Raw genomic sequence first — 21,259 nt, forward strand, 5'->3', positions numbered from 1 at the left:
ACCACTGGCTGTCAGGGGGCAGGGGCCGAAAGCAAACAGCACCACCTCCTCAAGGATCCTCACAAGGTGAAGTCTGAACGGAGAGAGTGACTATCCAGCCACAGAAATGTCCATTTGGAGGAGCAGGCTCTGGGGGACTGTTTTTCTTTTTTGACTTGAAACAACCACTCCTGAGATATTATCTACCAGTCTGATTATTTTTGGATTGCTGGAATGTTTACTTTTTCATTCCTCCCCAGATGTTACAGTACCTGTCCCTATTACACCAGTGCATTTCTTTTAAACTGATTTTTCCTTTCCAAGTCTTGTTTGGGAGGGTCCTCTTCACCTTTAGGTAAAACCAAGATGCTTGGCCTTGCACGTGAGGCCCCTGCCCACCACCTATCCTCATCTTTTCATCACCTCCCTGCTCAACCTTGGGCCATAGTGTGTTCTATATGTTGTTCCCCACTCACAATGTTTATATACATTTTCACAGCTTTGCATGTGTTGTTCCCTCTGCCTGGAACAGCTTCTTCCCTTGGCTCTGCTCTGACCATCTTTGCAGGCTTGAGCTCACAGGCATTCTTGATGGAGGTAGTCATCCCTGGCATCTTACCTGCTCTCTGGATTGGAGGTCCCACAACTTGTGGTCCCCTCCCTCTACTCAACCCTCACCTCTTTCTTCTGTAATGATCTGTGTCCCTCACTTAGTACAGTGGATGGTAAGTGTCCTTTGAATAATAAAGAACACCACTGCCAGCTCCCTCATAGCCTGAATTTATTAGATCAAAGGAATGAAATTTAACCAGTGCCTCCCCAATAAGGAGCTAACATGTAACCTCTTACCTTTATGGTTTTGGTCTGGAGTCTGAGTCCATTTAAAGTGTTGATGGCTTTCTCTGCATCCTTTGGATCAATATAGTTAACGAATCCATACCCTAAACTCTGTCCTGTGGAAACATTTTTTAAAAAAGAGAGAGAGAGAGCTCATTATCTTTATAGAGATAATTCTTCCCATTGCAGTACGTCAGAACCCTCTAGTACATGGTTCCTTCTATACCAGGGTGTACTCCCAGGTTGAGAAGTTTCTAGTTCTTCCATCTCTCACTCTGGTCAGCCTTTACACTCACAGGAGCTGCCCCAGCTGGGAATGGGTAAGTGCCCCTGCACGTCCACACCATATACACACAAGTGTCCACTTAAGTGGGAAGAGGCAGGGCAGGGTAGTGGAAAAAGAGCAGGTGTGGTTTGTTAGAAGAGATCTGAACTGGAGTCCTGGGGCTTTTCCTATCAGCTGTGTGACTCTGAAGAGAATTCACTTAATCTCCTGTTTTCCCCCCGATGTTTCTTCTCTGCAGATAACAGCACTTGCCACGGACAGGTTTGAGAGGGTTAACGAGATATTGTGCATGGTATGCCTACCTAGAACATAGTAGCTGCTCAACAAAAGACAGCTCTGCTATGCTCAGTCCTGTAAAATTGGGACAAGTGCTGGATGCAGTAGCTGTGTCTGCTGCCTCAGTCATGCCAGCCATGCCTACACTCAGAGGACTGTAGCAAGATCTGAGCAGCAAAGACTGGAGACATTTATAGTGAAGGCATGGCCAGAATTTAAAGCAGTTGCAACAAATCATTCATTGCCCTCATCCCAGCCTAAGAACAATAAAAAGGGGGGGGGCTTCTACTGGAAATAACTGGGGAGCTCCTAACACAAAGGAGAGAGTACAAATACACTCTGCAAAGAGGATTTAACTACTTTAGGTGAAGATGGCATCAACTTGTCTGAAAAGAGAGGTAGCAAGTGACAGGGCTCCCCCCCAAGTGAAATAAAAATAATGTGCTTGCGATCGTGCCACTGATTATAAATAGTCCATCAGCTCTGCCATGTGTCATCAGCCAAAAATATCATTAGGAAACTTTACATTTTCTGACATACTCTTTAAGAAATACAGAGCTTAGGGTGGCTGCAAAACCAGCTTGAACTTCCCAGGCGATGTTATTGATTTGTGGGCGGCAGCAGAGCCGAAGGGGAGGAAAATGACAGGACGTCACATGTCAGGAAAGACTGATTACATAAAGCTCTCTTTGGAGTACACTCAGACCAGGGCTGGGAGACAATACAGCAAAGAGTCTGCCATGTCCTGGTGACAGGAGCCCACTTCAGCAGCCAAAAAATCTTTCCAACAGCTTCTGTTTTGCTGGTAAATGTCTGTGTTTGTGTTGGTCGTAGGAGGGAACCTGGGAAAACAAGTTGGGTTCCGGATCAGAAAATGGGTGACTTTATTATCCTTTATAGGGTGGAAGTAAAGAGAATCATGAGGAAATTCAATTGCATTTTTGTCCCCAAGATGGAAAACCCCAAATGACAATACATTAGGATATTCCTTCTGTTTTGGAATGACAGGGTTAGAACAGGAAAGACAGGGGCAAACTTCGCCAGATATGCCCTTCACCAGCCAGAATTAGTAACTGAAGAAGGGGGAGAAAATGTTGAGCACGCTGTAGCTACCGGGGCCCTTCTCTTTCTGTTTCACTGTGTTATGTGTGGTGTGTGAGAGGTGTGTGTGTATGAGTGGCGAGTGCCCGTGTGCACACGCACGCACACACGCACACACACACACAGGAGAGTAACAGTTAGAGAAAGAGGTGTGTGTGAATACAAGACCCTGCTACATGTTCTCAGAAAATTTTTTGCAAATCCAAAAATACATGAGACTAATTCATTGGTTTAAAAATATCATTCATCCTAAATTCAGCTTCACCTCATCAAGCCTAGCTAAGTTCACCTAATTAAATCTATTTTCATCATGCAAATTTATCAGTCCTATTTACCTTGTCTATAAGAGAAGCCTTAAAAATTGCTGTAAAATAGTCTTACAGTTATTTCTTTTAAACAGTCATGCACCAAATTGAGGGGCTTTAGAGGGCACTTTTAAAGTAATAATCTCAATGACAAATCTTATGTATGAGTTCTAGGAAACAGGTCAGACAGAGTCAATCTATCCAACTAAATTTAATTTGTATAAAATTAAAATGAAATATGAAAAATACAGACAAAACACTCACCACTTAACTGCACTTAACCACTTAACAATGACTCACTGTACTGATGGAATATATGTGGAAGAATTTATCATGCCTACCAGTGGTGCATGTTCCCTGATATACTATCTTTCTTTCCAATTATTCATATATTTATGGAAATCTTAAATATATATAGTGGCTATGATTTTTATATTCTATATTTTATCTTTATTTTAGAACTTTGCTTCAGGAGGAAGGAAAACACACTCAGATTCTAGGAAGGTTCTGAAGGTCAAGTGAAGGAAAGACTCCTGCCCAGCAAGATACGCCATATCTACCCACCTGCCTGTGTAGGTCCCAAACCCACCATGACCTTAGTACCTGACTGCAATTAGCACCACTGTGTTATGCTCACCTGCTCTAGGTTTAGAGAGAGACTACGTTTAACGTCAAGAATGAGGGTGCTTTGGGGAAAGCTAAAAACTAGATGAACACCGTTTCAGAAAGGAAAGGGATAAAAGATCAGAGGTTTTCCTTGATATAACATAATGAACTGCAAACTCTAAAACAGGACACTGCATTGAACAGGAGGAGGAGAGAGGTAGAAAGGCTTCCCTGTGAATTGAAAGATATGAGATAAACTGGCAGCACAATAAAACTACCTGTGGTTAGCCTAGTTCATGAACAGGCTTCTTTACGTGCTTCTTTGCCATCATAGAAGGAACACAGCTAAGTCTCATAAAAAATACTCAGTGGAGCTAAGCATATTCTTTTAAAACACTCTTGAGAGGATTAAATCCCTAGGTCGAAAATATAAAAACCCAAGCCTCATTTCTTTCAGAAACTGTTTTAGTAGTGAGGGAGAGTAAAATGAGGAAGAATTTTATGTTTTAATTTTGGTGGCCATATACTGGTGATGGGTTTTGGATTTGCATTTCTGTATTTAAATTGTACACAGCACATAGAAAAATACAAATGAAACATATTCACAAGGAATACCAACACTATTTCTACAAGGACCAAGAGAGCCACCATGCTGGGAAGGCCCAGGGGACCCAGTCTGGAGCCTAGAACCAAGTGTGTCTATACGCATCCCAGAAATAGATAAGGTTTTTTTTTTCTTTCTTCTTCTCAAATAGCTTCATCGTCTCCCTTTATCAGCAGCAGCAAGATTTGACCATACAGGTATGGCAACAGTAATTTCAGAACAGAAAATTAAAACAAACTTTATTTTGCTCCCAGTTTACGAGCTTATTTTGATAGCAAGCCAAGCATACAAATTAAATCATTGAAGTTATGTTTACTGAATCCTCAATAAAGAGAAAAACAGAATCATTAAAGACAAGATAAAATATTATAAAATGAAGACTACCTCCAATATTTAGAAACTATAGTGAGTGCCTGCTCCTTGATGCCCAGGTGATCTACAACCCTTACTTGTGACCAGTCCTTAGCAGTCCTGACCAGCAGGCTTGGGTAAGAGGCCCAGTGACCATGAATGGGCAAGAGAGGCATTCTTGGCAGTTTGGGATAGAAACTTAAAATTAGAATGTAGTTTCCAAGGGAAAACTGTTATACATAATGGCTACATTTTTAAGGCGCTTCAGTGTATTTTGGATTAAACAGATTCTTGTTTTCAACAAGCTTTTCTTAAATCTGCACCTGAATATTTCTATTTTTTAAACTGCACACATGTGCATATACACACACAAAGACACGACGTGTCCTCGTACTACAATGTGGCAATATTTCTCTTCTGTTATAATAATTTCTATACCTAACTTCTCCCCTTAGACAGCAAACACTTCTCCCTACAAGAACTAGTTTATAAAGTCTGCGTACTTAAAAATGGTAGGTACTCAACAAATATTTGATAAGGGAACAGACGGATACATACACTTGTACTAATTCTCCACTGCTGGAAGCACATGACTAGGATGTGTTTATGTTTGGAGGGAGAAGAGGATGAGAGGGGCACCTGGGGAATTCATTTTATATTTGTGAAAAAGGGAGAACAGGACAACAAGCTGACATCAGGGACTGGAAAACACAAACAAAAAATGTCCTGGTGAGTTCCCCTCCAGCACAGATCGGGTGAAAAATAAAAACCATCCTGGCTCACGTTTCCAAAGAAATCCTGAGTTTCCAAAGTGCCTTTCCACCCATTATGTCGCATTTGAGTCTCCCAACAACCCCGTGGGAGAGAGAGTCATCATTTATAGATGTGGAAACTGAAGCTCTGAGAGAACAGCGATTTGCTCTACTATCCCTGAATAGCTGAAACTGAGTCTCGATCAGGGGTTGACAAACTGTTTTATGTTTAGGGTGAGATAGTAAATAGTTTAGGATTGGTGGGGTCCTCCAGTCTGTCATGATGACACTGCCATTGTAGCGTGAAGGCAGCCATGTACAATATGTAAACTAATGAGCATGGCTGAGTGCCAATAAAACTTTATTTAGGAAAAAAGAGGCAATGGGCTCAATTTGGCCTTTGGGCCATAGTTTGCTCACCCCTCGGTATAGATCTTTTGACTCCAAATCTAGTCCCCTTTGCCATAACCACAGTTACTCCGCTGGAACTAAAGTGTTGTTGACAACTATACTGAGGCCCTGAAATATCTCTGAAGTTGTTCGGAACCACCTGAGAAAAAAGTAAATTACCTTCAATAGTTTGTGTTAAGCACTTCTATTGTATTCAGATGCTGGGAAATGTCACCATCATAGCTGATTATAACCCCGCATTTCCCAGTCATTCTGGATAGAAGTTGTTTTTCCTTGCCTTTGGGGTCCTGGGGGTTATGACAGCAGGACCCTAAATATGACATCCTTATGGCTGATGGCAGCAGCAGAGAAGCTGTCCCCTCACAGGGCTGACCAGAAGGAGCCTCAGCATTTCTGCACTGCCAACCTGCACACACTGCTCTTTCTTTCTTCAAAAACCATCATTCTCCAGAAACCGAACAGCTACTCCCCTCATCTGCAAAGCCCCCAAGGGGGCAGCCAGATGGGTACCTGCTGTTGATGAAACCTTCTGAGTTGAGTAAGGAATTTTTGTGGATGTTAGAACCCCTAGCTCAGGCTGAAATTCTGTTCTCAAAGCACATGATAAAATCCCCAGTCACCTCAAGATCACCTGCAGGGCAGTAATCCACATGCTGGGTTAACCTCAGCCAACTTCAAATCCTAGGACTCCCTCCCTGCCAGTCCTGAGATGACATTCCCTGTTGTCCACTGCCTTGAAATCTACTTCAATACATCCTAAAGAGGGTCAGAGAGCTCTGAGGCTGTTACTGCATGTACACATGTATGTGTGGCCCCAAACTGTACTTGCTGTATATCCTTGGTTAATTCATTTAAGCTTCACCAGCCTGTCCCCTTATCTGGAAAAACAGGGATAATCCCTTATCGTCACAATCAAAGGATCACCGTGAGGATTAACTATATTAACATGTGGCTGAACAGAAGCTACAATTTATTCAGTGCCTACTTTGTGCCAGGCACTCTGCTAAGGGGCTTACTAATATTACCTAATTTAATCCTGTGCAGAAATGGGTACCATTAGGCCCATTGTAAAGATAAGGAAAATGAGGCTAAGAAATGTTAAATAACCTGCCCCCCCCCCCCCCCCCCCCCCCCCCCCCCCCCCCCCGAGTCAACCAGGAAGTAGGCCTCCAGGCTAGGATTTGCATGAACTCAGGTCTGTGTGACTTCCCAGTTCATGCCTTTTCTCCACAGGGTTTGGTCTCTCTGCAAGGGCACAGCAGTGTCTGGCAGGGGATGCACACCCCTTGTGTTGGGAACTCTTCCCCTTCTTCACAGTGACTGGGATGCTTTGAAATTCTAGAGCATCCATGGCTCTGTTCCTTCCCAGCCCACCTCTGTGGGTGTTTACGTTTGCTGGACAGTCTGAGTCTTGGATTTTCGCCTGCAAACTCAGCGTTAGTAGAGCCAACTAATCAGAGGATTTATTTTCTTTTGGTAGTTCACACAATTCCCTCTAATTAAGTATGGTTTAAAGTCTTGCTACTCTAAGTGTGATCCCCGTACCAGCATCACTGGCATCCCTGGGGACTTGTAAGAAATGAGGCTTCAGCTTATTGCTCTGTGACCGTGGCTAAGTTAACTGAACCACTCCACACCCTGATTTCTGAGAAAACTACACATCTAACTCATAGTCACAGAGAAGGGAAGCTCTGACAGGAAAGCTCTCAGGATTTCTTAATATATGCTATTTCTTTTCATCCGCAGATTTTGCATTCTTACTTTGCCCCTTTTTGCTAGAGTAATCTCATCTGCAAAATGGACTTAATATTACTTTTTTCATGGTGTTATTAGGAGTATTGAAAGTGATCATGTGTGTAAAGTGTCTGGTATTATAACAGAGGCTCAATAGATGCTGGTTTCTTTTCTTTCGTCTCCCATATGCCCCAGTAGATACTGCCTTACACCGTTGTGTCTGAGGATGCTATCTTCTGAATGAGGCCCAACCTCCTCAAAGGTAGAGAATGTTTCTGATGCTTTTCTTTCACATTGGAATACATAGCATGCAATAGGCATACTAATTCCACAAATAACTGACACCTACTACATTCTAGATACTATGAGTGTGCCTCCAGTGACCAAGAAATTGTTCCTGCCTTCAGGTAACTTGTCTCACTCCCTCACCGCCCCCCCCCCCATCAGAATATCAATTCACTGATGGCGGAAACCAAGTATTTTTTGTTCTCTGCTATGTTCCCAGAGGATGGTGGTAAGAGGTATGGAACCAGATCCCATGAGACACATCTGAAAGACCTGTGGGCTTTAACCTTGAAGGAGAGAAGATTCTAGGGGTGCTCAAAGCCCCTTCCAGTACTTGAAAGGCTGCATGGGAAGTCAGGGGTAGGCTTGATATGTGGTGTCCCAAGGGAGAGAATGAGAATCAGGCAACAGAAGAAAGTGAGGGAGTAGATTTTTGCTTTGATAAGAGGAAGAACTTTCTACTAATGATTTTATAAGGATACAAGCTGCCTTGTGAGATGGTAAGGGCCCCCTGACTAGAACTATGCAAACAGAGGCCAGATCTACATTTTATCAGGAGATGTTGCAGCAGTTAACAAGATCAATTCATAAGATACCTTCTAATGCTAAGATACAAAGGTTCTAAATTATATTTATTTGAGACCCCATGCTCACAGTTTATCCTGATTTCTAACTGAGAAAATAAAAATAATAGAGAATATTTATTAAGCACCTACTGTGGGCTAAGCACTTTACATATATTATTATTTAAATCTTTACAACCTCTGAAGCAGGCATTTCCACCCCTGTTTTACAGAAGGGTAAACTGAGGCTTCAAAAGGAGAAATAACATACCCAGGGTTATTTGGCTAGAGAATAGTAGCCAGACCCATCTGACTTCAGAGCCTGTGCAATTTCTGCTGTGCCCTGGTTTCTTGAATATTTGCTGATTTGTGTGTTAAACACCTGCCCTGACACAGCACAGTGTGCCTGAGACTTTGAGAGAGCCTGGGTTTTCTAGTACTATCTCCAAGTCTTCATTCTTTCCATTTAATTTCAATATATACCCCAAAGTATCCCATTCCCATCTTCCACATTGGTTGTGTCTGTCAAACTGGATCTGGTAGGTCATAGAATGACAGTCTTGGAAAAGACTTAACTATCAATCATCTTTGAGTCTCTTCTACAGATTTGGCAACTGAGGACCAAGGAAGAAGCAAGCAGTTCACGGTCTAGTAAGAAAATAGGAACTGTGAGTCAACAACTATAGTAGAGTGTGGCTAAGTGTTGTGACAGTGAGAAGGAGAGGGTTTTCTGGAGGATGTAACTGAGCTGAGACTAATTTGAAAAGATTGATAGGAGATAGCCAGGCCATAGACAGAGAAGGGCATTCCAGGAGGAGTGGACAGCTTAAGCATCTATCCCTTGAGGAGAGAAGACTGCTATTCAGTTCATAGCTATCACTTCCAGGAGGCCAGTGCTGCTGATGTCAACCTGAACTGTAAATATTGATTCTAAGTTGAGTGCTCAGATGTATACATGAGATCTCCCCATACCTCTGGCACAGATTCAGGAATCATTTAGACATCTGAAATTTTGAGTGCCTCTGCTGTCTGCCAACAACAAACACTATTAAAAAAAACAGGACCCAGCCTTCTTATTCTGAATTCCCAAAGTATTTAAAATTACATTGAATCAGTACTTGGTTATTTCCAGAGGCTACATTCTGGCTTCCTAAGCAGATGAAATTTCCCAGTTGAGAGCTCATCATGCGGCATCAAGATGATAACAAGCAAAGCACTTGGTCCATAGTGGGCATTCAATATAAACTTGTCGAACTAAATGTATTTCTCAGTGAACCCTAAGTTCCTTAGGGCAGGGACAGGGTCTTATTAATCTTGGTACAACTAATGTCTGGCACATAGTAGCCTTTCAGTAAATCTATGTTGAATGAATGAATGTATGAATTCAATAAGCAAATGAATAGTAACAAAATAGTTATCATTTTTTGAGTGCTTACTATGTATACGTGCTTTATTTCTTTTTTCCAGCTTTACTGAGGTATAATTGATAAATAAGCTTGTAAGATCATACACACTACCATATTTAAAACAGATAACCAACAAGGACCTACTGTACAGCACAGGGAACTCAGCTCAATATTCTATAATAACCTAAATGGGAAAAGAATTTGAAAAAGAATGGATACTTGTATGGGAATAATTGAGTCACTTTGCTGTATACTCGTAACTGTGAATCAACTACACTCCAATATAAAATAAAAATTAAAAAAATAAAATAAAGTGTACATCATGATGAGATATATATATATATATATATATATATATATATATATAAACACTTTGTGAAACGATTCCTCCCATCTAGTTAATTAACACATATTTATTTATTTTTTTTTGCAGTGAGAACATTTAAATTCTACCTGACTGCTTAATTTTTTGTATCATCTCATCTGCTCCCTAAAACAATCTTACAAGTTAGGCATGGTCACTGCCATTTACCATTGAGAAGACATGTCCAGAGGCCTCAGATCCCAAGACACAAGTCCCTCTGACTCTAAAGCTCATACAGGCTTTCCACAGAGTTTCTTGATTTCAGAGACGATATCAACCAAACTGTTCAAGTAGATGTAAAACAATACCTCTGTTACTGGGGTGAGGTACATGGAAATTCAGAGTATATAGGATGATTTCTAGGAGTCCCGAAAGCAGGAAGGACCAGTTACAAAGCTACGCTATTTCATAAAGAAAGCCAACCAACCAGTTCTCAAAGGATTGTTTTTAAAAAAACTTACTCTTTTGGTTGGTTCTATAAAGTAAGTTGCTCCAAGTGACAGATCTTCAAACATACACTTCAATAATAAGCCTCAATAAATGAAAAAACTGAACTAATCTGAAACTTATTTTTCTTCTGCCTATTCAGGAAAGAAGATTCATAGGATAAAAAGCTAGTATCAAGTACGTAGACTTAGTTAAAAATAACCAAAAGGAAAAAATAATCTAGGTAATGTACCAGGGAAAATAGAAGCCTCAGTGACAACTAGCTTACCTTCAGCATTTATCACACAAAAAGAAATGTTCAGACTGATGTCCTGGGGCAATAAGAGATACTTAATAGAAGCAACATTAAATTAAATTATGTTCAGAATACTCTTACACACAGGAAAGAATAGTCACATATTTAAATATTTTTTAACAAGGGTCAAAACAAAAAGAGGAGGAATCTGGCAAACTCCCAGCTAGCCAGAGAAATGAACTAGAATTCTTAACTCTTGGTTGACTTACTCTCACATGCAACAGAGTTTTCCATGTCTGACAGACAAGACCTTCCCCCTAGAACAGATGTGAACCAACAGGTGATTCCAGAACGGCAGCTGATCTCAGAGAAGGGTTTAGCAACAAAGGAAGAAGAGGCAGAAAAAGTTATCAGGTTAATACTAATTATATACACTGTAATCAGCCTTTGGGCAAAATGAGATTGTCTAGGGGTGAAATGTCTGTGGGTGAAAGGAATTGCTGTATTTAGGCACAAAGAAAATTACTTCCAAAACTCCCATCTGACACTATTCTTATAAAGGGCAGGTGGAGGCTCCTGATATCATATTGGGATTTAAATTAATTAAGATAAGTTATGTGAGAGAGCTTGGCACAAGGGAGATGTTTCAAAAATAGTAACTGAATATAAATCTATTAAAATTGCCTTTATTTGAAGTAAAAGAAAATTCATGGCTCTCAGCGAAGGAGATGAGATAAATAACTGGTCTGTGCAAAGCTAAGTCAGGATGTCAAATATGAGATGCAGAAGAATTTTGTCTGAAAACCTTTGCCAGTGTCTTTTCTGAACTAAGGGCATGGGTTCTCTGGCCTTGGACTTAAACCACTAACGGCTGTGTGGAACTCCCCGACCCTACCATCAAGGAGTACAATGATAGTGAAGTACCATCAGGAAGCTCATGACTGTGGTCTGAAAGCTCAGTTTGGCTCCAACAAATGTTGAAAAGGAAGGAAATTCCCCAGATGCATGAAAAAGAAAAGAAATAAGAAGCAAAGGTGTATTTTCCCTTTTCTTCACCATTCAGCTTACAGTTAAGAAATAAGACAAAATAAGGAAATCAAAACCCAAGAACAAAAGAACTCACACAGAAATGGGTCTGTGGAGTAAGAATGGAGGAGGGAAGCCATATTCTTTTGTTATTATTATTATTTTTTAAAGCTACGGGCTTCTGGGGGAATGGCTGCACCAAGCAGGTGTGACCAGCTTCACTACACTGGGTCAAATACCTGGGAGAGGTGAAAATGAAGGAGTGCCTGAGATCTGTGTGAGAATCACCAAATGTAAACACCTTCTAATGGCTCAGCTCTTTCAGGTGATGGAAAATGAAACATCACCCTGACAGTCAAGAGACCAAACGAACCCATAAATTAAATAATTCCAAGAACATACCCAGTACTCAATAATTGTCAACAAAAATGCCCAGTATGTGATGGAACTTTGCTGGTGCTAGAGAGATGGACCCATATGGCATCATCTTCTGTCCCTTTTGGGAGTCGGTAACACTTTCCTGGGACACCAAGGCCTCCACTTGCCCATCCACATGCAGTAGATGACCCCACCTCTTTCTTAACAAAAGAAAGGAGGTCATCAGGTAGTAACTGGCTCTAACTGTCTTCTTCCCTTCTACCCGGAAAACTTATCCCTAATGGAGCTCCATTTCTCCCTCCTGGCTAAGAATGTACAGTCCACAAACTGCTGGAGAAGAAAAGCTTCTTTGGGTAATGTTACATATTATATACCATTCTTTTAAAAATTTATAACACACATTAGCACAGACTCAGAGAAGTAGTGATAAAAAGAAACTCCTTTATAACTTGGTTTACTTCAGTTTCCCAAACTCATGCGGTCACATAACCTATTTTAAAAAAACATATTACCTATTAAGTACCTTTGGGAAAGACTTTTAGATGGGATTCCCAAAGGAACATTACTCTTTCAAAGAGGACTGAATACTGTCTCAAGATATAATTACCCTAAGGTGGGGGGGTGTGGACCCCGACTCTGAGCTACAGTTCCTAAGATACCAGAGGCACCAGCAGAAAACAAGGAGACCAAGCCAGAGAATACCTCTAAGGTCTCTTTTCACTGTGATAGTCCATGATTCTGTTTCTCAGAAGACATCACACAGACTTGCTTCTGGGATAATCTAGACACAGGACAGAAATGCACAGTGGGGAAGGGTTCAGACATCTGTGTATACATTCCCATGTTAGTACACATTGTACAAGTCTGGTTCTAGCTCGCTATGTTTCAGTAGTCAGCATGCAGTGAGCTCAAGGTGTTTCACTAGGAGAACCAAAGATCCAGAGGAAAAACAAAACAAAATTGTAGGTGGCTATGTGGACCCCAAGCAGGAACACACACTTATAGGTACGTACATACAGGCATACACATGAACACGATCTATATTTAACTAACTAGGCATACAACCCTGGGAGGCAGTGCAGTACTGTAGGTAAAAATAGAGATTTTGAAGTCAAACAAACATGGGTTCAACTTTTCCCTGCCACTTAGAAGCTGTGTGACCTGGGACAAATTACTTAACCTTTCTGAGTCTGCTTCCTCACCTGTTAACTAAAGCAAATAATACCTACACCTTGCAGAACTGCTGTGAGAATTATATACGTCAGGTGCTGTTCTGAGTGTTTTACATATACTGATGCTCACAATAATCCTATCAATATCCCTATCTTACAAATGAGAAAACCGAGGCACAAAGAGAGTAAACATTTTCCTGTTACACAGCTAGTAAGTGGTGAGGTTGGGATGCATACAGAGGCAGCTAGCTCTTAATCACTAAGCCCTCCTGCCTCACACAATCCTGGATTATAGTAGGTCCACGATATTCCCCTGGAAGACACAGATACACATACACAAATATATAAAAACCCTACACCTCCTCTTCCTCTCTGGCTTTTCAAATCTGCTGTTTTTGTCATTAGTTTATTACACGATGCAGTTCAAGTGGGCAGCATGCAGACACCAGCTTCCCAAACACAAGGATCCTGTGTGGCTGCTCAAGGAACAGAAGAACAAATTCAACCCTGAGAAATGTTAGTTCATTCTGAACTATGACTCACAGCCGCTATTTTCACAAACAGCCTGCTAATTAAACTTTCTTATGAACTCTGCTAACCAGTTTTTCCAATGCATGGAGAAAAATCATTCATTATAGACCGGAATCCAAAATCTAATATTAAAGTGCAAGTAGGATCTGTGGCATTGTAATTTGATCAGCTTGAGCATTAATAACAGTTACACACTGATGTCTGAGAGAGGTAATCAGCTTTTGTTGAGATGTACGCAGATAACTGAACAAAACATTTGGAAGGCAGACTAGAAAGCAAAGCTAGCTTATCACAGGGGTTTTAGTATTTACTTTACCCTCAGAAATCCCCTGCTTACAATATCCTATCTTCCAGGTGACCACAGTAATATCCTGAATTGGTATAGCACTTTAACGACTTAATGACACATTAGCAGCTCATCTGATGTCACAACACACAGTAAGGTGGAAAGAGCCAGCGTTATCCCCATTTTATGCACAACAGCCTGAGGCATCGAATGGCTTGATCCACTGCAAGCCCCAGCGCTAGAGCTAGAACAAGAACGTGGTGGATCTTTCCATTTCTTCATGTTGCCACTCATAAAAGTGGCCTGATTTTTAAAACAATCTCAGAAACCATCCTGACATTTTCAAATATTGAACTAAAGGCTTTAATTTACATTCTTCCAGAACCACTAAAACTGCGTTAGTAAAGTGCATTATTACTGTAGCTGTTTCTGAGGCTTACTGGGATACATCCTGCACAGCCACGTTCACAACTTGGGATGAAACAGCAGAATGCAGGGAACCCTCTCTGTGAAGGACTCCTATCCCAATTGGCAGCAGCATGTGGTCAGAGAGACACAGGTACACAGACAGCTTGGCCACCTGCCAACTGTGTGACTTCAGGTCAGTCATTTTAAACTCCATGAGCCTTGGTTTCCTCATCTGAAGAATGGGGTCACCATTACCTCTTGGGGGCAAGCAAGGTCAGGATTAAACGAGATAACAAACATAAAGTGACTGGCTTCTAGCAGTACTTAATACATCTGAGTTCCCATTCCATCCTCCTGCCTTCTCCTACTTGGTCCTTGGAATTACATACTGAGGACTGAACCAGGACAGAACTCCACTTTCCCACTCTTCTCCACTCCTCTCCTTTTGTCTGTTTGTTGGCTCAGTGGTAGAACACTTAGAGAGAAGAGGGAAGGAGTTATGGGATAGAAGGGGCCCCTCACATTTACAGGTTGTTTTAGTTTACAAGTGTCTTTATCTGTCACCTGGTTTGAACTCACAAGTACTATCCAAAGAAGGTAGGGTAAGGATTCATCTTTTTACTGTATATTGAGCAAATGGAGGTCCAAGGGAATACAGTGACTTATGCAAGGCCATGCCTACATCTATTAAGTGTGTGTGTGTTGGGGAGTGTAGAGCTCTCGGGTAGTGCTCATTTCTTTTGTACTTAAAGGGTGGCCTGTCTCATTGGGAAGGCTCCACTGACTGGTGAGGGGCTGGAAGAGAAAAGGCAGCTGAGAACTAGTTGCAGTTTCCAGGCTCAGGACCAGGAAGTGAGAGAGACATTCATTTTTTCCTCTTTATCGTCCAGCTCAGGGTCCTGGACAATGGGGAAGCTGCCAGGATTCAGTGTAGGCACCCTCACCAGGGAGATGGAAGCAGAGGACTGACGTTCCTGTGTGCCCAACCCTGGGAGTGAGGGGGAGGGGGAAGACTGCGGAGACTCAGAAGCCACCAATACCTCAGTCCAGGGCAGCAGGCAAAGAATCTCGCTTCAGGACGCCTCCTTTGGCACACTGTCTACATCCTATGTTAATGAAAACAGGGACTCCACTCAGGCAGCTTCTCTGTGTGGCTGCCTGCTCTGGCCGTAAAGACCAAGTCGATCAATCCAACATGGATTTAATTTGCAAAAAGGAAAACTCTATGCCTGTGATTTCAGGCTTCATATCCTATCCTGTAGTAGAGCTGGCGATGGGCTCCACGATCGGAGGCTCTAGTGCGTGTGGTGGGAAGGGGAGAAGGGCTGAGCTCCTGGTTACCATTTGAGAAGGGGATCGAGGTTGTCACCATCCATATTTCTTTGACATAAAGAAAACACAGACTAGGGGGCCAGGTGGTCTGTTACTTCTCAGACAAGTCACCTAGTGACGTATAATTTACAAATTTTCTCTCTGGTCTCCTTTTACCATTCTACACCCATTTCCCTTCTACCTTGTTTTTTTAAGAAAATCTATGGCTATTTTAATTTTAGCTCTTTTCCATCTCATAAGCCAATTCAAATCCTTTTTGGATCAAATGGCATATAAATAAATAAGGAGGCAGGATAGGAAACACGCCAAGAAAATAAAAAAGAGAGGAAGAAAAAGAAAGGAAAATAAGAAGCCAAATGTTTCTTCTTTGGGGTGCACTGGCCTCATCTGTAAAGTAAGTATAGACATTGCCTATATTGGCTACTTTAATAGGGTCAGAGGAGGTACTGAATATAAAAATCTTTGAAAATGAACATGAAAGTCAAATATCAGGGATTATTAAGTATATATTTTATGCTCATACTACCAATAAAACGATTTAATCTGATTTAAGATGTTTGTGTTGAGAAATTCTATCAGCAGCCATAGGAGTTAGGGTAATTACCCTAATTAGCTGCATCCACTTAGTGTAAATGGTCCTCGTTCCACCAGACATCCAACTACAAAACAAGGGCCAAGGAGAAAACCAAACTTATAAATCAGCAAGAAATTGAAGTAGGTGGAAAGAGAGTCACTCAGAGAACATGGCCCTGACCTCAGCAAGAAAAACAATGGTTCTCAAATCACAGACACCGTGGGAAGTCTGCAAGTTGTCCACCTCCTGTGTTAGGTCAGGTTATTTATTAGCAAAGTAGAAGGAACACACTTTGGAGTCTGACAGACTTGGGTTCAAATCATAGCTCCAGAACTTATTAGCTGTGGCCTTGGATAAATCACTTAAACTCTCTGAACTTATTTCACAAACACAAAGGGGGTACTAACTTTACCCCACAGAGCAGTCCTGACTATTCTATTCATTATCCCTTGAAGATATCTCTGAAACTTGGCTCAGCTGTGTACTGGTCTATGTACACAGACTACGATGTACCCTCTACCAAGTTCAAGGCTTGCTCCTATTTGACACTAGCTCTGAGAACCCCAGCCCACAGTGATCTTTTTATCCTTTGAACACCCATAGCTGATATTTTCTTCATCTTCATTCAGCAGAGGCAGGTAAGGTAATAGAAATACCATGGGCTTTGCACTCTCCAGCTAACTGACTCTAAGCCTTGGCTTTCTTATCTGTAAAATGGGGACAATACCACTGACCGTGCATAACTGGTACAAAGCTTCAATGAGATAACATATACGGCATGCCCAGCACTGTAGCTGACACACAGCAGGCAAACCTCCAACTTCATTGTTCTGTTATGAATCCTTTTGTGCTATCTTTCCAATGAAATTAACAGCTAGGGTCAGGAAAGGTGAGTTTGGGCTTTGGTGAAAAACAAAACAACCCCCCCCCCCCAACAAAACAGCAAGGTGGCACCACCTTTATGCATCATAAGCAGGCTCCCAGCCCCTTCCAGACCTGCAGGCTTCTGTAGGGTCCTGTGATTTGTCCTGGCCTCCCCCACTCATTGGTCCTGCTAGCAGCAACATGTGGGCACAAACTGTGTCTTACCCTCTTTAGCTTCCTCACAGAATCTGACACAGAATTTAAGAGAAGAGAAGGAAAGGAAATAACATTTATTTGGTCTGAGGGAGCAGACACTAAATAAATGTAACTGGCCGATTGAACATGTTTTACAAATGTAAAAGCCTTATATAAATATATGGCCTCCATCTGAATTTTATCTTCTTTCCAAACTAGAAATATCTTCTCCCATCAAAGCTCAATTTGGGGCTGTAGAAAAAACAAAAAGTCAACTTAAAAAAGATCTTTAGTTCTGACAAGGAATGAAAGGCAGATAACAGAGTTCATCAGTTAAGAGCAGTAAGGGAAATGTGGAATGGGGGCAGGGTGGAGGCAGAGTGAAAAAAGAAATCACCACTACCACAGCTCACAGAAGACAAGAAAAAAATGAATTTCCCATTAACACATTTCAGCAAGCACTTTCCTCCTACCCTGAAGCTGACGAATTACATTTTTAGATAATGTGTGGAAATTTCAGTTTGACATTACCTTCCTGCTTAGTTCCTAGTCTCAATCAACCAGGTCATTTTACAGAGAAGGGGGGAGTGAGTGAGTGTGTATGTGGCGGGTGTGTTTATGTGTTGGGGGAAGGAAGGGTGTTTAGTGAACAAGGAATTGGTCTTATGAACCAAACAGTCATCTACAGTACAGAAATAGAAAATCCTTAAAATACCCAGTCCTGATTCACATCCTAGGTAAAAATCCTCTGAGACATCTCTCTTGGGATGTGAGAATATTTTCCTACGAGTTATCTGAGTTAAGAAGCAGGGCAGAACCCTCTGATTTGGAAGGGGCGATGAAGGGAAAGATAGCCAGGGGGCAAAAGGAAACCATACCTGGTCTGTAATCCTGCCTATTGCCATCCTGGGGAAAGAAATGTGTCGAAAGAAAAAGATTGTGCCTGCACAAACTCTAAACCTCACAGCTCCACTCAATTGCCAACCTGTCCTAATTAGAAAGGATGGGAGGTCTCTGATTGCCCTTGATGGGTAAGAGGCACAACGATTATATGGCTTACTGTCTGCACTTAACATTCTGACGTTCTCTAAGTTCCCCTTAATAATGCAGACCCCTATTCACCTGTTCTGTAACTGCATTGGTTTCCCAAATCTTCTCCATACCTAAAAATTTTCCATTCACCTCCAATAATAATCAACCCCCTCCCCAAGTCAACAACTCAAAATTCTTTTATTCTTCTTTGTGGAATATGTATAAAATGACTGCAGGGAGGTGATAAATAAAATAACAGATGCAAATCTGCCTGATTTTCCTCTGAATTCAAGAGGCACATTGTACTGTACCAAGTACATTTTCAAAATCAGCAGCAAAATATGCTGATAAATGCTACTATTTCCTCTACTCTACCCATCGTTAACGAATATCCCTCTGATATGCATGTAGAAAAGTTCATTTAGCTAATCGATATCTTGGGATTTTCTTGGATATGCATAATTGAGGCCGGGTTTTAAGTATGCTTAAACTTAAGGCAGCATCCATTTCAATACGGTGCTTGCAAGATAAAGAAAAGGAGAACACAGTGAGGGGTATTCTGTGAAGAGAAAATCTGAAGGTAAAAACCACTCCAAGTCTATGCTTCCTTGTACAGGTAAGCAGCAACCTGCTTAATTTAAAAACATTGGCATTAGTGAGAGAATGGCATGGACATATATACACTCACAAATGTAAAATAGATAGCTAGTGGGAAGCAGCTTCATAGCACAGGGAGATCAGCTGGGTGCTTTGTGACCACCTAGAGAGGTGGGATAGGGAGGGTGGGAGGGAGACGCAAGAGGGAGGAGATATGGGGATATATGTATACATATTGCTGATTCACTTTGTTATACAGCAGAAACTAACACACCATTATAAAGCAATTATACTCCAATAAAGATGTTTAAAAAAAGGAAAAAAAAAGAAAAACACTGGCATTTATTTAATTCAATGCATAGCATGCTATTTTCCAAAACAAAAGATTTTGAATTCTAATTATATTTTCCCTGTACTAAAAGTTTTCATTCCCTAGGCAATATAAGCTGAATTGGTTTGTAAAGGGGAGACGTCAGTTTAGTATTTTCAGGGAAACTGCCAGAGATAAACTATAATGGGATAACTCACAATTAGTCAGACATCCAAGAGTTCAAGTCCCAGCTCCCCTACTTGGGAGCTAAGTCACCTTGGGCAAATGACTCAATTGCTCCTAAGTCCAAGTTTCTTTGACTATAAAATGACTGTCTTGTGGATTACACGAAACTCCATTTATTGATCTCAGCACAATGCTTAGCACATAGTAAGTACTCAATAAACACTGGCTATGATTATGAATCTCCAAGAAGTCCCAATTTACTATTTAAATGAGCAACTATATTTAAAGCTTTTAATATAGTGCCCAGAACACACAGAAGGCACACAAAAACATACAAAAGCTGCTGCTATTATTTTTATTCATCTTTGCTGGGTGCTGTCAGAAATTATACTAATAAAACTTACCCTAGGGCTGAATTCACATTTCAGGAGTGAATTCAAAGCACTTTCATATTTTAGGATTTTTTTCAGTGCCTTTTATTGTTTATAAAGTTATCTTAGAAGCAAAACAATTAAGTTCTCATAGTGTCCCTATTAGTCGTTCCTTGTAAGTATATGAGGTAACATGAGGTAGCCCACAACCCTCACTCTCCTCTCCCTCTTTAACCCAAGAGACTGTATTCCATGTAATGCCTCTTGGCCTTGATGCTCTAACAGCCACAGCCCCCTGCCCAGCCCCCCCACTGCTGTAGTCCACACTCCACATCTTACCTCCTGAGAGGGACATACAGGAATATTAGCACTTTCACAAATCCGAGAAAGAAGAGAAGTTACCCAATGTCACTGAATCAAAACTGAGATGGTTCCTTTAATTAGAGATGTGATTCCACATACAAAGCCTGTGGCAAAGAATTCACCCTGATGTCTCCAGTAGCGAAGCATCTTTTTTGCCTTACTCTGCTCTTTCCACTAAATGATAATATTAATTAAGCCAAAGATGTGTTATAAAGGAAGAAATGAAGAGATGGATTAGAGGTGGGGTTTAGGAAATGTTGTCTTTGTCCGTTGGGGTACAACTCTAATAATCTTGATGTTTTTGTATGCTTAGCTTCACTTGGCAATGCTGCTTCAATATAAGACTACTGCTTCCAAAGAGGCACGTCCCAGCTCTACTTCCTTTGTCCAATGCACAGAGGAATAAAAAAGGCTTTTGTTCTTAGACTGGAATTTTAGCTCCATTCCTTTGCTTTTCTTCCCTCTCCCTAAATCCTAACCCCATCTTTCAACCACTGCCGCCCCACTCTGGCCAATAGCTCCAGCTAACACAGACTTCACCCTTTCTTAGCCATCCACAGCCCACATAATCTATTCCATATAGCGGTCACTCCATATATTCAGTTTTATAATCGATAGTGTGCAGTTTGGATCACCCTGTCCTCAAAACCCCCGCTTCAGAGCTCTCACTTGCCTGTAATAGATAGAAAACTGCTCTTAAAAACTGCATTGTATGGGCACATGGAGAGTGACATGAAGTAAAAGTATAATTCTTTTTTTTATCTCTATAATGCAAATAATCACACAATCTAGACCGGCAGATCAAAACTATTTGTTGTTGTACACTGATTTATTTCTGCCGATTTTTCTTTGTTAGTTTCCCTCATGCTTTCTCTATTCCTTTTGGAGAGAAGTGATAACAAGAGGGACAATTATAAAATTGCAATTTAGCATTCCAGCTGTTCTGGCTTTAAGACATACCCTGAGCCACCTAACTCTATTCTGGTTCAGCCATATGTTTCCTCCCCTAAAATACTGATCATCTAGGAACCTGTATTCAGAAATGCAATCTCAAAGCTTGAAAAGCAAAAAGGCAACAAAATAAAAAAAATT

General features: G+C 41.2%; 1 protein-coding gene across 4 annotated transcripts in view; it reads right to left on the reverse strand.

Moving 5' to 3' along the window:
• Positions 1-21,259, reverse strand: part of ELAVL4 (ELAV like RNA binding protein 4) — an 84,645-nt gene that overhangs the window by 24,327 nt on the left and 39,059 nt on the right. For all 4 annotated transcript variants that reach the window (XM_067008107.1, XM_059064253.2, XM_059064245.2 and 1 more), the window contains exon 3: positions 829-932. In XM_067008107.1, the coding sequence (XP_066864208.1) occupies positions 829-932 (104 nt within the window). The remainder of the gene's footprint in view (positions 1-828; positions 933-21,259) is intronic.

Source organism: Kogia breviceps, chromosome 1 (genome assembly GCF_026419965.1).
Source record: "Kogia breviceps isolate mKogBre1 chromosome 1, mKogBre1 haplotype 1, whole genome shotgun sequence".
Classification (NCBI taxonomy): Eukaryota; Metazoa; Chordata; class Mammalia; order Artiodactyla; family Physeteridae; genus Kogia; species Kogia breviceps.